The sequence below is a fragment of the Apostichopus japonicus genome, chromosome 9, assembly GCF_037975245.1.
Source record: "Apostichopus japonicus isolate 1M-3 chromosome 9, ASM3797524v1, whole genome shotgun sequence".
NCBI lineage: Eukaryota > Metazoa > Echinodermata > Holothuroidea > Aspidochirotida > Stichopodidae > Apostichopus > Apostichopus japonicus.
In genome coordinates this window covers 21,987,046-22,004,185 of record NC_092569.1, presented here as the reverse complement: position 1 = coordinate 22,004,185, position 17,140 = coordinate 21,987,046, and the positions used below count along the sequence as shown (strand labels likewise).

Below are 17,140 nucleotides of genomic sequence, written 5' to 3'. Positions count from 1 at the left end.
ACGTCGTCATGTTGTAAACTAGGCACATGGAAAATTGTAAATGCCACAAAACAAGTCGTAAGTATCATATAATTGCGAAGAACATAAATGTCTAAAACGATTTGATTTACATAGCTACAGCACGCCTAATTTTTAGTCCTACTCTGCTAAAAGGCTGAGTAAAGGTTTACCACGATGGTGCGTTTATCCTTTAATTTATTATAGTGCGGCTGGTTGGTGGTGTTTCTCTGCAAGAAGGTCGGGTAGAAGTGTACCACGATGGTCAGTGGGGAACGATATGTGATGACGGATGGGATGACAACGATGCATCAGTTATATGTCGTCAACTTGGTTATGAAGGCATCGGAGTTGGATGGCAAAGTGCCAAATTTGGTGAAGGATCAGACCCAATTTGGTTCGATAATGTGACTTGCTCTGGATTAGAACAACATATTGAAGAATGCGGGAGCACTGATTGGGGAGTGCACAATTGTGGACATGGTAACGATGCTTCTGTTTCTTGCGGGACAGGTAAGAGTTCAGAATTAAAATATTAGCAACAGATAAAAATGATTATTATACGATTAGGAAAAGCTGTAATTAAGTAAATCAAGTCATTAATAAATACAGGCCTACTTACCTTTACATATCTTTCTACCCATGAACATACATTTTCTTGAAAAAAGATTAAAATATGTATCTGAACATCGCAAGATGAACATCTTCATTCTGTAAACTAGGAACATGTAAATTTGGAAACGCCACAATGCAAGTCCCAAGTATTATATATTTTCAAAGAACATAATTCCTTAAACGGTGTGATTTAAATGACTACAGTACGCCTGTTTTGCAGGCTTAGTGCAGAACGTCGAGTAACAGTTTAACCCGATGGACCCTTAATCTTTTCAATTTATTGCAGTGCGCCTAGCTGGTGGTGTTTCTATGCAGGAAGGTCGGGTAGAAGTGTACCACGATGGAGAGTGGGGAACAATTTGTGATGACGAATGGGATGACAACGATGCGTCAGTTATATGTCGTCAACTTGGTTATGGAGGCATTGGAGCTGGATGGCAAAGTTCAAACTTTGGTCAAGGCTCAGACCGAATTTGGTTGGAAAATGTTACTTGCTTTGGATCAGAACAACATATCGAAGAATGCGAGAGAAATAATTGGGGAGCGCACAGTTGCGTACATAGTGAAGATGCTTCTGTTTCATGTAGAACAGGTACCCTTTGATGAGTAAAATAAGAACAACAAATTTTATATAGAAAACTCGGTTATATTCTTTGAGCAGAAAATGGTAATTTGGTCGAAGTATGTTACTTGGAGAATATATGATTTAAATGTTAAAGGTTGTTCCGTCTGATTAAAGGCAATGAAATCGGAAATGACATTTGTTTACTTGTTAGCAGGTTCCATCCAAACGACTTGGATGACTATCATTTGGATATCCACAGTATCGCTTGCTTAAAAGTATAGCTTTATATGTACTAAAGTTATATCTTCCTATCAAAATTTAGTAATTCTTTAAAGATCAAGTACAAATCATGTTGTATGAAAAGTCTACAACCACTTTCGAAGAAAATTAATTGTAACAATATTGGTCACTTAAGCATTTCATTTTCATTTGCTGCAGTGCGGCTGGTTGGTGGTTTTTCTCTGCAAGAAGGTCGTGTAGAAGTATACCACGATGGTCAGTGGGGAACAATATGTGATGACGGATGGGATGACAACGATGCATCAGTTATATGCCGTCAACTTGGTTATGGAGGCGTCGGAGTTGGATGGCAAAGTGCCAAATTTGGTGAAGGATCAGACCCAATTTGGTTGAAAGATGTTGCTTGCTCTGGATCAGAAGATTATATTGAAAAATGCGTTAGCAATGATTGGGGAGCGCACACTTGTAGACATGGTGACGATGCTTCTGTTTCATGTGGGACAGGTAAGATTACAGAATCAAAATATTAGCAACAGATGAAAATTATTTTGATTCTATCAGAAAGAATGAAATGTTTTCAGTAAACTGCCTTATCTTATATTTATAATAACTTTATAGTTTATACCGCCGTGATCTAAAGAACCTTGATACTTGCGCTAAAGTTGATGTCATTTGCATCATAGATGTTCATAATCAAATCAATTATTTAATCAATTATTTAATTAATAAAGGTATACTAACCTTAATACACCTGATACCCATTAATATGTGCTTTGTTTGAAATAAGATTGAACATTGTGTCTGAACACCGGAAGATGACGTCGTCATGTTGTAAACTAGGCACATGGAAAATTGTAAATGCCACAAAACAAGTCGTAAGTATTATATAATTGCAAAGAACATAAATGTCTAAAACGATTTGATTTACATAGCTACAGTACGCCTAGTTTTTAGTCCTACTCTGCTAAAAGGCTGAGTGATGGTTTAACACGATGGTGCGTTTATCCTTTAATTTATTATAGTGCGGCTGGTTGGTGGTGTTTCTCTGCAAGAAGGTCGGGTAGAAGTGTACCACGATGGTCAGTGGGGAACGATATGTGATGACGGATGGGATGACAACGATGCATCAGTTATATGTCGTCAACTTGGTTATGAAGGCATCGCAGTTGGATGGCAAAGTGCTAAATTTGGTCAAGGATCTGACCCAATATGGTTGGATGCTGTTGCTTGCTCTGGATCAGAGCAACATATTGAAGAATGCGGGAGCACTGATTGGGGAACGCACGATTGTTCACACGATGAAGATGCTTCTGTTTCTTGTAGAACAGGTACGGCTTGATGATTAAAATCAGAACATTATATTTCATGAAGAAAGATTAAGTTGTTTTCTTTGAGGAAAAAAGTGATGATCATATTGCTGTATGTTACATAAATTATATTTGACTTAACATTAATGTTACGTGTCTCTGATTTAAGGCAATGAAATATTAAATGATATTTGTTTATTTCTTAACAGGTCCCATCCAGACGACTCAATTGACTACCACTTGCATATTTACAGCATCGCTTGGAAGTTTAGCTTTCTATGTACAAACGTTATGTCTTACTCTAAGAATATTAGAAAAATTGTTTAAAGATCAAGCACAAGTAATAGTCCAGAAGAAGTAAACAAGCATCTTCAAAGAAAATAGTGATGTTGAGAATTTTGGTCCCTTAAATATTTCCTTTTCGTTTACGGCAGTGCGCCTGGTTGGTGGTGTTTCTCTGCAAGAAGGTCGAGTAGAAGTGTATCACCATGGTCAGTGGGGAACAATATGTGATGACGCATGGGATGACAACGATGCATCAGTTATATGTCGTCAACTTGGTTATGAAGGCATCGGAGTTGGATGGCAAAGTGCAAAATTTGGTGAAGGCTCAGACCCAATTTGGCTGGATGATGTTGCTTGCTCTGGATCAGAAAAATATATTGAAGCATGCGGGAACAATGATTGGGGAGCTCACAATTGTGTTCATGGTGCCGATGCTTCTGTTTCCTGTGGAATAGGTAAGATTACTGACGTAAAATATTAACAAGATGGAAATTAGTTGACCCTATAAGGAAGGACTCTATGTTTCTAATAAACTACTTTATGTAATAAATTTAAATAACTTAATGGTTATTACCGCCATTATCTAAACAGTCATGATAATAACGCTACATTTGTTGTCATTTAAATTTCCGTTGTGATTTACTACATCAAGTCATACATTAATACAGTCTTAATAACGCTAATACACCTGATACCCATAAATATGCGTTTTGTCTGAAATTTGATTACAAATTGTGTCTGAACACCGCGATATGAAGGTCTTAAATCTGTAAATTAGGCACATGGAAAATTGTAAATGCCACAAAACAACTCGTAGGTATTATATCATTGCAACGAACATAAATACCTTCAACGTTTTGATTTAAATTAACACAGTCGGCTTAATTTGTAGGCTTAGTTCTAGCGCAGTAAGAGTAAAGGTTTAACACGATGGTCCGATATTCCTGTTTATTTATTGCAGTGCGCCTAGTTGGTGGTGTTTCTCTGCAAGAAGGTCGGGTAGAAGTGTACCACGATGGTCAGTGGGGAACAATATGTGATGACGGATGGGATGACAACGATGCATCAGTTATATGTCGTCAACTTGGTTATGGAGGCATCGGAGTTGGATGGCAAAGTGCAAAATTTGGTGAAGGATCAGACCCAATTTGGTTGCATGATGTTGCTTGCTCTGGATCAGAACAACATATTGAAGAATGCGGGAGCAATGATTGGGGAGCGCACGATTGTGGGCATGGTGAAGATGCATCTGTTTCTTGTAGAACAGGTACGGTTGGATGAGTGAAGTCGGAACGACATATTTTATTCCGAAAAATTGATTTCTTTTCTTTGAGCAAAAAACATGGTGGTTTTATTGTAGTATACGGGATAAAACATATATGATTTAAACATTAAAGCTACGTTCCGTCTGATTAAGGCAATGCAATGGCAAATGTCATTTGTTTACTTGTTAGCAGGTTCCTTCCAGTCGATTAATCGCTTACATGTTTCCAACATCGCTTGTAAGTTTAGCAATCCATGAACGCAAATAATGTCTTCCTCTTTTTATGATCACAACACGCGTAATGTTCCCAAAGAAGTATACGCCCATTTTCAATGAAAATATGAAGAGTTAGAATTTTGGACACTTAATCATTTCTATTTCGTTTACGGCAGTGCGCCTGGTTGGTGGCATTTCTCTGCAAGAAGGTCGAGTAGAAGTGTATCACCATGGTCAGTGGGGAACAATATGTGATGACGGATGGGATGACAACGATGCATCGGTTATATGTCGTCAACTTGGTTATGGAGACATCGGAGTTGGATGGCAAAGTGCTAAATTTGGTGAAGGATCACACCCAATCTGGTTGGAGGATGTTGATTGCTCTGGATTAGAACAGCATATTGAAGAATGCGGGACCAATGATTGGGGAGTGCACAGTTGTGGACATGGTGATGATGTTTCTGTTTCTTGTGGGACAGGTAAACTTATAGAAGTAAAATATTAGCAACAAATGACAATTATTCTAACCATGTTAGGAACGATGAATTCGTTCCAATAAGCTACCTTATCTTGTAATGTATAATACCTTCATAGTTTATACCGCAGTTGTCTAAACAATCATATAATATCGCTCCAATTGCAGTGTTTTACAGTATCCGTTGTGATTATTTAAATCAGGTCATAAATTAATGTAGGCCTACTTTCATCATATACTTAGTACCCATACATATGCCATTTTTTGAAATACTACTGAAAATTTTGTCAGAACACCTCAAGATTAACATCTTCATTCTGTATTCTAGGCATATGAGAATTTGCAAACGCAACGAAACTAGTGTTCAGTGATATATATATATATATATATATACATATATATATATATATATATATATATATATATATATATATTCACACACTCACAGTTTGATTTAATATATACAGTTTGATTTAAATGACTTTAGTAGGCCTGTTTTGGAGGTTAGTCTTCAAAAAAGTCCAATAAAAAGTTACCACCATGGTCTCTTTATCCTTTAATTTATTATAGTGCGGCTGGTTGGTGGTGTTTCTCTGCTAGAGGGTCGGGTAGAAGTTTACCACGATGGTCAGTGGGGAACAATATGTGATGACGGATGGGATGACAACGATGCATCAGTTATATGTCGTCAACTTGGTTATGGAGGCATCGGAGTTCGATGGCAAAGTGTAAAAATTGGTCAAGGCTCACACACAACTTGGTTGGACAATGTGACTTGCTCTGGATCAGAACAACATATTGAAGAATGCGGGAGCAATGATTGGGGAACGCACGAATGTGGACATGGTGAAGATGCTTCTGTTTCTTGTAGAACAGGTACGATTGGATGAGTAAAGTCAGAACAAGATAATTCCTTCCAAAAAATTTAGTTATTTTCTTTGAGCAAAAACATTGTGAATGGATTGCAGGTATAAGACAGAGGAAATATGATTTAAACATCAAAGTTACGTTCTGTATGATTAAAGGCAATGGAATGGTAAATGACATATATCTACTTGTAAGTAGGTTCCACCCAAATGCCTTAACTGACTGTCAATGGTATATTTACAACATCGTTTGCAAGCTTAGCTTTCTATGTACAAAAGTCATGTCTTCCTCTAATAAAGTTAGTAAATTTCTATTAAGATCAAAACACGCGTAATGTTTCCGAAGAGTAATTCAACCATCTTCATAGAAAATGGGAAAAGTGGTAATTTAAGTCCCGCATTCATTTCTTTTTAATTTACTGCAGTGCGTCTAGTTGGTGGTGTTTCTCTGCAAGAAGGTCGGGTAGAAGTCTACCACGATGGTCAGTGGGGAACAATATGTGATGACGGATGGGATGACAACGATGCATCTGTTATATGTCGTCAACTTGATTACGGAGGCGAAGGAGTTGGATGGCAAAGTGCAAAATTTGGTGAAGGCTCGGACCCAATTTGGTTGGATGATGTGGCTTGCTTTGGATCAGAACAACATATTGAAGAATGCGGGAGCCATTATTGGGGAGAGCACGATTGTGGACATGTTGAAGATGCTTCTGTTTCTTGTAGAACAGGTAAGGTTGGATGAGTGAAGTCACAACGACATATTTCATTCCGAAAATGTTATTTCTTTTCTTTGAGCAAAAAACAAGGTGCAACATAAATCATTAATGAAAATTAAGTTCCCTCTGATTAAAAGCAATGGAATGGCAATGTTATCTGTGTACTTTTTAGCAGGTTCCTTCCAGTCGACTTATTGCCTACATATTTCCAACATCGCTTGCAAGTTTAGCTTTATGTGCAAAGTGTGGTCGAGGATTGGACCAATTATTTTGGATGAAGTTGCTTGCTCTGGATCAAAACAACATATTGAAGAATGCGGGACAATGAATGGGGTGCACAATTTAGAACATCATGAAGATTCCTCAGTTTCGTGTTGGTCAGGTGTGATAAGAGGATTAAAATCGTCGCACGCATTTCTACACTTTTGCATTAATTAATTACACAATACGGTGAAAGTGTGTTTATCGTAACATACATGAGTGTGCATTATATGATATCGTCATACGTTTAGGTTTTGATATTTAGACTACTGGTATTGGAGGAAATCCTCGCATGGCAACTTTTGAAAACATTTCCAGATGAACTGAATACAGAAAGTTATAATTATTCCCAGTTCATTTCAAGACACTAGATAGATTCGATGGACAATTAATAAACAATTAAATATCTCAAGGTGATCAGGTTCGTGGAGAACATAAATAAAAGCTCATCGCAATTAACCATAGACAAATATCGTTTAATTTTGTAACCTAGCTCGAGTGTAAAACAGATATTCCTCATTCAATCCTTTGAAACTTACTCGGGGAAAGCCGCACACGTTTGAAAACATGTACTACTAACGCTATTGCCAGTATACTACCACCGTAAAGTTCATCAAGCTATTCGGAAATTTATATGCCAGTTCCTGGTATTTATTTACTACAGTACGACTGGTTGGCGGAATACATCCCCGAGAAGGTCGAGTAGAAGTTTATCACGACGGTCAGTGGGGGACAATATGTGATGACGGATGGGATGACAACGATGCATCAGTTATATGTCGTCAACTTGGTTATGGAGACGTTGGAACTGGATGGCAAAGTGCAAAATTTGGCAGAGGTTCAGATCAAATTTGGCTTGATGATATCGCTTGCTCTGGATCAGAACTGCAAATTGAAGATTGTGGGAGCATTGCATGGGGGAGCATAATTGTGGACATAGTCAAGATGCATCTGTTCACTGTGGTACAGGTATGATTGCAAGATGAAACAATGTCAACGTGTTAGAGGTTTATGTATTAATTCCTTAAGGAAAGAGGTTGCGCTAGTCAACTTAATACTTTTTGTGTAGACGTATTTGGGCTCTTACCTAGAAATGTAATGACTTTAAGGATCATATCCAAAATAGAGGTGGGTATTAAGGTTGAAATGTCGCCCGACTGGAGTTTTAGTCATGAATGTGTAGACTGTTAGTATGTGGCAATGGACACGTTTCTTGAAAGTAGTTTTGGATTCAACTATATACTGGATATACTACAGAGTCTGCAAAAATGAGATCAATGATATTAGATGTCTCTTTGAATTGCTTGTTGAACTCTTCTGTTCAGGTGTCGTCTGACAATAAGATAGTACTGTGAATGATAAATAATATTAAAATTATTAGAGCAAAAGCAAAGACGAAGAGCTTGACGTTCGGTTCTCCTCCCTATTTAATTTTCCTTCCTTTTCATCCCCATTACTACTTTCATCCCTTATTTACACCCCTCAGAGTTTATCCACACATCCGTTAATCCTTTAGCACATCTTTTATTTCTTTTACCGTTCCTTTGTTGCGCTTAACTTTGTTGGCAGTTCTTATTTCTGTCTTTGATAATACTTCTGTATTATAAAAACACATATGACATCATGATTGTTTTATTTCCCTGATGCGTAAAGTGTGAAGTATCAATATATGTGATTGTTACGGCTTGTCAGTTTTATATAATTACGACAAAAAATATCCATATGTTACCGTAAATGGGCATTATACAGTCAGTAATACGTTAACTGGAGATTTTGTTTATTACATCAGTGTTTGTCAGTTGTTAAAATTGTCGGGGGTTGTGATGAAGTTTAAAAGTTTCCAGCAGTTTTTAAAATTGCCAATGGTAGCATCAACACAGATAACTAGAATTTGATCCTCTTCATATGTTATTGCCATTGCAGTACGTTTAGTCGGAGGCGCTTTTCCTCAAGAAGGACGCATAGAACTCTATCACGATGATCAATGGGGGACAATATGTGATCATGGATGGGATGACAAGGACGCTTCAGTTATATGTCGCCAACTTGGTTATAGTGATATAGGTATTTCCAGAGACAATGCGACTTTCGGGGCAGGTTCTGGGCAGATCTGGTTAAATGAAATGTCTTGTTCAGGTCTGGAAAGTAACATTCATCACTGTGACAGGTTAAAATGGGGAAATAACAAATGTGGACACGATGAAGACGCTGGTGTCAGTTGTAACACATGTACGTATGGGAATATAAATATATATATTCATATCTATCTATCTATCTATCTATCTATCTATCTATCTATCTATCTATCTATCTATCTATCTATCTATCTATCTATCTATCTATCTATCTATCTGTCTATCTGTCTATCTGTCTGTCTGTCTGTCTGTCTGTCTGTCTGTCTGTCTGTCTGTCTGTCTGTCTGTCTGTCTGTCTGTCTCTCTATCTATCTGTCTATCTATCTCTCTATCTATCTATTTATATATATATATATATATATGCATACTATCGCCACGTATGTTCAGGAGAACTGTAATTCCAACACGTGATTTTAATAATCAGTTCATAAACCATGTAATTTTCAAAATATTACACATTTGGACGGTAAGTGTTTTCTGGGACAAAACGGTAACCTTGTTCTTTGTTTAAACCGGTTTACTGTTTTCATAGTAGTTTACATTCTACATATATGTACTATGCAGGTAACTCTTTTGACGAGCAGCAACTTCAATATTATGGATTGATGTATATGTGTATATCATAGTACTGTTTAATAAACATAGTCTATGACATATGCATTGTGTGTTCATTCGTTACCAACAAGACACCAGAGAGCTCAAATATCATTGTCAATTCTCGATTCCAAAAACATATAATTTATTTAGCCGAGGGACGATGTCAGCAATGCTATGTGGTATTAAAAGACAACAACTATTTGAAGTCACGCAATCAGCATTCAACACGTATAGGACACAACAATTGCCATACGTTATGACTAGTTAGTATGATGGCATGGGTGTGCCACATGCAACCTTCTCAGTGATGTGTGATTATTCTAAGAAAACGAAACAGTGGGAATCTGGTCCACTGTTTCGGAATTATATACTTCCCTTCCAGCGTATCGTGTGAAAAACTGTAAATGATTTAATTGATTGATTAATAATTCCATAAAGGGTATCAATATGTTAGATTTAATATTTTTTTTTATTTCATTGCAGTGCGCCTGGTTGGGGGGGGGATCTAATGGAGAAGGAAATTATAATCAAACCATTGATCTTAACGCGTCGCACATGTCCTTTAGCCAAGGCTACCATATCACAATACTTTCATAAATATAAAGAGAGAGTCAAAGTTATATTGTTTGCTGAATTTTATACAGTGCGTCTGGTTGGTGGTACCAGTCCCCGAGAAGGCCGGGTAGAAGTGTACCACGATGGTCTGTGGGGGACAATATGTGATCACGGATGGGATGACAATGGTACATCCGTAATATGTCGTCAACTAGGTTATGGAGGCATCGGAACTGCATTGCAAACCTCAAAATATGAAGTAAGCTCAGGCCCAATTTGGCTGGATGATGTTGCATGTACTGGATCTGAAAGTCATATTGAAAACTGTAGGAGCAGTGGATGGGATATACACAATTGTGGTCATCATGAAGATCTTGCAGTTCATTGTGGTACAGGTACGGTAAAAGGACCTAACCGCATTGTAACATTATTCACCAACGATGCTTGTCATTCCTCTAAGGAACGACGATGAATTCGTTTCAATGTCTTCTATCAGCAAGGAATGCCACCTGTGCCAAATAAGTAATCCTTCAATATAATGCTGTTTCATTGGACCTGTCAAAGTTGAAAATGATGATATCTGCAGAAGAGATATCGACAGTTGTATAATAATAATAAAAAGCGGAATGGGCGTTAAACCAGTATATAATGGTAAAGTAATTATTGAAAGTTTAGCAGTATTTCCGATTAGTTAACATGTTTGGTCTACTATTTCTTATTTCTCATAATCAATTCATTCATCTCAAGGCGCCGCACATGTCCTTTATCCATTCCCACCATATCAAAATACTTTCTTTCATATAAAGAGACATAAATATATTGTTTCTGATTTTTGTACAGTGCGACTGGTCGGTGGGATTAGTCCACGAGAAGGCCTTGTAAAAGTATACCACGATGGTCAGTGGGGTACAATATGTGATGAAGAATGGGATGACAATAATGCATCGCTAGTCTGTCGTCAACTTGGTTATGGAGAATTCGGAATAGGCTGGCAAAGTGCACAATTTGGTGAAGCTTCAGACCAAAATCTGTTGGACGAAGTTTCTTACTCTGGATCGAGACAAATTATTGAAAACATTGGGAGTAGTAGGTGGGGAGAATACAACTGTGATCATAGTGAATATGCTGGAGTTTCTTGTGATACCGGTAAGATTAAAATAAGAGTAGAAGATACTTCGTGTGCCTTTCATGAGATCCATTTTGCAGACAGTGAATTTGTGGTGCGACTACGTCATACTTGACTAGATCGATCAAAACATTTTAAACTGATTAATCTAAGAGATAAGTGCATGTCTTCCAATAGAGAGTTACTGCTATATGCATTATTTTTACAACCCAAAATAATAAATCAATAAAAATGTCAGGTGTGACACGTACACTGGAATAAAACAATGCATAAGTTAACCTATTTGGGTTAATTCAATGACATTTTCTTAGTGAAAAGAAGAAACTTAAATTTAATCCGATCATTTAATGACAACAAGATAGCGGACAACTATATGTGATGATGATGATGATGATGATGATGATGATGATGATGATGATGATGATGATGATGATGATGATGATGATGATGATGATGATGATGATGATGATGATGATGATGATGATGATGATGATGATGATGATGATGATGATGATGATGATGATGATGATGATGATGATGATGATGATGATGATGATGATGATGATGATGATGATGATGACGACGATGACGATGACGATGACGATGACGATGATGATGATTATTATGATTATTGTTTTTATAATTGCAGTTCGCTTAGTTGAAGGCAACTTTTCTCTTGAAGGACGAGTAGAAATCTACCATGATGGAGAGTGGGGTACAATTTGCGATGATGGATGGGATGACAACCATGCATCCGTTATATGTCGTCAACTTGGCTATAGTAATATTGGAAGAGCTACGGGTAGAACGACCTTTGGTGAAGGGTCTGGGCCGATTTGGTTAAATGAAATGTCTTGCTCCGGTCTGGAAAGTAATATTTACCACTGTGGCAGGTTAGAATGGGGAAACCACAACTGTGGGCATCATAAAGACGCTGGAGTAAGATGTGAAACAGGTAAGGTTAGGAATTTATACCTGGCATAGCATCAAATTACATCACACATCTTCCCGCGCACCCACACACTTCCAGATGGGCGTGTGTTGGCTAATTAAGATATAATAAAAATAACAAAGTTACAAAAACAGCAAACAATTAAGAAAAACGGATAAATTCATGCCAATTGCAATGTTTACAGAAGAAAATTATACTTCAGGCAAACCGCCTTTCTCAGTTGTATTAATGGAGTGAAAGAAAAACTAAAACCCTATACCCAGGCTTGGATACTCGCATGAGTGCTCATGAAAGACAGTTCTCTGATGATAACAATCGCATGTGTTCTAAGCTGTAGTATCGATCTTATATCTTGGTGGCTTCTTTCTTGGGATGTTGAAAAGTTACTATATTAAATGCTTCATTTATGATTGAATAAGCTTCTATATGTATATATATGTATGTATGTATGTATGTATGTATGTATGTATGTATGTATGTATGTATGTATGTATGTATGTATGTATGTATGTATGTATGTATGTATGTATGTATGTATGTATGTATGTATGTATGTATGTATGTATGTATGTATGTATGTATGTATGTATGTATGTATGTATGTATGTATGTATGTATGTATGTATGTATGTATGTATGTATGTATGTATGTATGTATGTATGTATGTATGTATGTATGTATGTATGTATGTATGTATGTATGTATGTATGTATGTATGTATGTATGTATGTATGTATGTATGTATGTATGTATGTATGTATGTATGTATGTATGTATGTATGTATGTATGTATGTATGTATGTATGTATGTATGTATGTATGTATGTATGTATGTATGTATGTATGTATGTATGTATGTATGTATGTATGTATGTATGTATGTATGTATGTATGTATGTATGTATGTATGTATGTATGTATGTATGTATGTATGTATGTATGTATGTATGTATGTATGTATGTATGTATGTATGTATGTATGTATGTATGTATGTATGTATGTATGTATGTATGTATGTATGTATGTATGTATGTATGCGTGTATGTATGCGTGTATGTATGTATGTATGTATGTACGTATGTATGTTCTTACTAGCCATACATATGTTGGACAAGTGGGACAATACACACCTGCATTTGTGGGTCAGTTTTCTGTGTAACGTGCACTTGTTGGTCGTCCTACAAGTGATTATGCATTCAAAAACTCCAAAACGCTTAATTTGATTATTATAGTTCATATACAGCAAAACATAATTTGTCCAAAAAGTGAATCTATTCTTGGTTCATTTGTGTATAAACGTGAATATAGCAAAAGTTCAACATCGCCCTCTATTATGAACTGTCCCACAACAGTGTTGTCTGATATTAACTGAATCTTCTGCCTAAGTTACAAACATGTCTAACAAATGGTGGTGTGTTAGAGAACATTAGTCATAGCATGGCCCTATACGGTACTGGTTCAAGGTAAGTTGGAAGGAGTCTCCTATGTTTATTTGCATGAACACCTTTTATGAAGTTAAATTATCCTTCTCATCTTTTAAAATACACTTTCAAAATTACTACAAAGAATGCTATTCACATAATTCACTGAAGCTTGAAAATTTATATCAACAGTAAGTTTCTCATGTGAGACATTGACACAGGTTTATATTTTTGAAAGTGAGTAGAGGAGGCCAAACAGGGTCATATAGCAGTCCAACTCATCTTCTAACCAACTATCACGACTAAGCGTAATCGCAATAAAAATAGTCCATGTATATGTACCCAGTTCAAACACTTCACTAAAGATCTGACTTCATAGCCAACAGCATCTGCTACCCGCAGGCAAATATGTCGTTTGAAAATGTGCCACCTCCAAGTGTAATAGCAGTTACAAGCGAAAAATAATAATTCGTTATTTTGCAAATCTAAACAATAAATTAGGCATGGACAACAATACAAGGGGAGAGGGAGGGGCCTGTCCCCTCACATAACACTAAATGTCCCCCCCCCCCCACTTTTGGTTCGAAGAACCATCAAATTGTCCTTACATTTATAACAATCGAGCCAAGGCCCACCCGGGACGTGTTTCATATTAATCGCCTAAATGTGATGTACATTCACATTGTAAGTAATATGTAATAAAAGTACTTCCATTTGTCAAGTCTCAGTTTTTGTGGTATCTTTAGTGCGCATGTAATACCACTTGAACATAGTGAATTAAATACTTAATTCTTATGCCAACAATTTTTTATCTTTAACATGACTAGGACATTGTACATGTGCGCATGGAAACAAGTGCAAACTTCAAGCAAAAGAAGTGGCATCGAAAGACGACCAATCCTGATCCTGGTATTGTAACTATTCATGCATGAAACTTGAGCCGATAAGGGCAAAGTATAGACGCTCATGAACCCAGACCTGCCCTTACATCTCAGAAAAAGCAGGCGAAAATAGTGTCATCAGTTCTAACGGTTGGTTGATATGATGATGCAGAAGGCTTTTGTGTGAGGAGGACACAAACCAAACACAGACTGACCTGAACTGCCACACCCCGTACCCTACGGGGCCCAACCGTTCAGCCCACCCCCAACCACCCACCCACCCTTATAAGTAGGCAACCACAGGTACCATCAGAATGGCCTAATGGCAGTGCTTTCATATCTGGTTATTTACGTAACAATAGGTACAAGTGCGTTATTGACATGTTTTGTTTAAGTGGACATTTCTCAAACCATGAGATCTCAAAATAAAGAAATTGTACATGTTACTCAAGTGCCTGGAAAGTGGCAATCTAGGAGGCTTTTTTCGCAAAGTGTTTCTTGGTACAAATATCCTCAAAATGCAGTGGCGTAGGAAGGTAATTTCGAGTGGGGGGGGGGCTGAAGACTGATGGCCGGCCTGGGGGAGGGGTCTAAGGGGAGGGGTGTCCCCCTCCCCCTTTGGAATTTTTTGCATTTCCAGGTGGCCTCAGATGCAATTTGGTGCAATATAGCACACTTCAACACCCACTCCATTTTGTAAACTTAATTTTTTATTTTCACATGGCCTTAGATGCAATTTGGTGCTCCAAATGAGATTTTTTTTCTCATTTGGAAATGAGAAAGGGGTTTTCTGACTTGCGGAGCGGGGGGGCGGAATGATACTTCCGCCCCTCCACATTTTTCACTGGGGGGGCTGGCGCCCCCCAGCCCCCCGGTTCCTACGCCCTTGTCAAAATGTATTAACTGACACACAATGTATTCATCTTTATAATGAAAACTTTTGCATCAACCATAAATGGAATACGAGACAGCCACCATGATATCCCACGCTAGGCAAGGACATGTAATATTACAAGAATATTTTTCAACCAATGTGCGGCTGCATAAAAAAAAAAACATAACGGGTGTGAAGACTCTCGCAAAAATGACGTCTAAATGCCGGTACTTTGACCTATATAGTTTCAAATGAGGTGTAACAGAAGTGTTAAACACCACCATTGATCCCCGAAAATACACACAGCTTGCTGCCGTCGGTAATTAGACACTAGTGTACAGTCAGTACATACAGCTGCCGTTAATACCCACAGCACAGTGTACAAACCATACAGCGATGGACATCTCAGGTCCTGCTAAAGATAACAAGGTATCACGTTTCATTACTGTCTGCATTTTGTAGCAACACGAACAAAACGTTACTTGCAAGCAACAGAGAGTTAACTTTTTCAGATTGGCCGCACGCGGTTTGTGGCGAGTCTTCAATGCCTTTAAAGGCTACGGTGAAAGAAATTCACCCACTAAAAGATGTTTATGTGTATGAACAAAACTGCACAATATATTTGTAGCAGTTTTGGGGAATGCGTAAATCAAACAGTTAAATTGCCTTGTTTGTAAAGGGGTAGAGCTGATTGCACCCTATGTTTACTTGGGGTAGAATTCCTCAATTAAGTTAGGAATAACAACACTGATGACATTCAAAAACAATGAAAAAGAAAATAGTATCAAGATTCCAAAATTTATTTAACATTCCTGTAAATAACAATATCATAACGTTTTAACGGTATACACAGGAAGTAACTAAATTGCATAATAAACTACCACTGACTTGGGAGTAACATGTTGAAAATATATATGTAACAAATGACTTCAATAATAATAACAAGCTTTTGTAAAGTGAACAGGAATTAAATTTCACAACTCCTGATGAAAATGAACCAATTAATTTATCAAATTTAAAGCACTAGATTCCTGAATAGTCTGCATATGTTCCCTCTCTCATGTTTGAATGATTTGGTAAAACCGTACAGTGCCATACTAAGAATACGTACAGCTTCTTCACACAGGGAAATAGAAATTGATAAACTGTATCTACAATGCTTTCAAACTTTCAATACAATGTACAATTAAATTGAATTAATTACAATAGAATTGTAATACAATGTAAATTCAGAATTCAAATATTCAATTTATTCATGACAAAGTTTATATAGAAATCACATTTAAAAGAGCCTGTAAAGGAATGATGAGTTAAGATTTCACAAAGGATTTACTTCGAACGTCAGTGAAAAATGAAGAAAATTGCACCAATATGATAATGTAGTGTATGTTACTTTTATGCTGCAAAAGAATGTTACCATATGCAATCATCAATGTATTACATTAGAGTTAGCATATTTTAAAATCCGCTTAAGGTGGATACAGAATCCCTAATAATGATGAAATATTTGAATCAAAATAACCAATCAAGTGTCAATTAAATGCTAAGTAGAAAAGTGACAATTGCTTTTTAGCAATTATATGAATAAACAACAATTTTGATTTAAAATGCATTATTGTAACACATGTAAACATACAAAATGAAGGTATTTTATGATTCTAATGTTGAATTACTATTGTCGAAGAACAACAAGATTCTTGAAAATTTTGAAATGTCAGTAGTCTGCAAATGTTCCCTCTTTCATGTTTGAATTATTCGGTAAAACCTTACAGTGCCATACTAAG

The 17,140-nt window shown here is 36.9% G+C and overlaps 2 protein-coding genes across 2 annotated transcripts in view; both read left to right on the top strand.

The window, feature by feature from the left end:
• The window catches only part of LOC139973940 (uncharacterized), a 120,935-nt gene that overhangs the window by 31,996 nt on the left and 71,799 nt on the right, over positions 1 to 17,140 (top strand). The window contains exons 29-34 of the mRNA XM_071980832.1: positions 205 to 510; positions 899 to 1,204; positions 1,616 to 1,921; positions 2,440 to 2,745; positions 3,159 to 3,464; positions 3,971 to 4,276. Of these exons, the coding sequence (XP_071836933.1) occupies positions 205 to 510; positions 899 to 1,204; positions 1,616 to 1,921; positions 2,440 to 2,745; positions 3,159 to 3,464; positions 3,971 to 4,276 (1,836 nt within the window). The remainder of the gene's footprint in view (positions 1 to 204; positions 511 to 898; positions 1,205 to 1,615; positions 1,922 to 2,439; positions 2,746 to 3,158; positions 3,465 to 3,970; positions 4,277 to 17,140) is intronic.
• Positions 7,600 to 17,140, top strand: part of LOC139973626 (scavenger receptor cysteine-rich domain-containing protein DMBT1-like) — a 32,915-nt gene continuing 23,374 nt past the window's right edge. Inside the window, exons 1-5 of the mRNA XM_071980443.1 lie at positions 7,600 to 7,782; positions 8,737 to 9,042; positions 10,190 to 10,495; positions 10,941 to 11,246; positions 11,876 to 12,181. Coding sequence (XP_071836544.1) covers positions 7,728 to 7,782; positions 8,737 to 9,042; positions 10,190 to 10,495; positions 10,941 to 11,246; positions 11,876 to 12,181 — 1,279 coding nt within the window. The 5' untranslated portion in view covers positions 7,600 to 7,727. The remainder of the gene's footprint in view (positions 7,783 to 8,736; positions 9,043 to 10,189; positions 10,496 to 10,940; positions 11,247 to 11,875; positions 12,182 to 17,140) is intronic.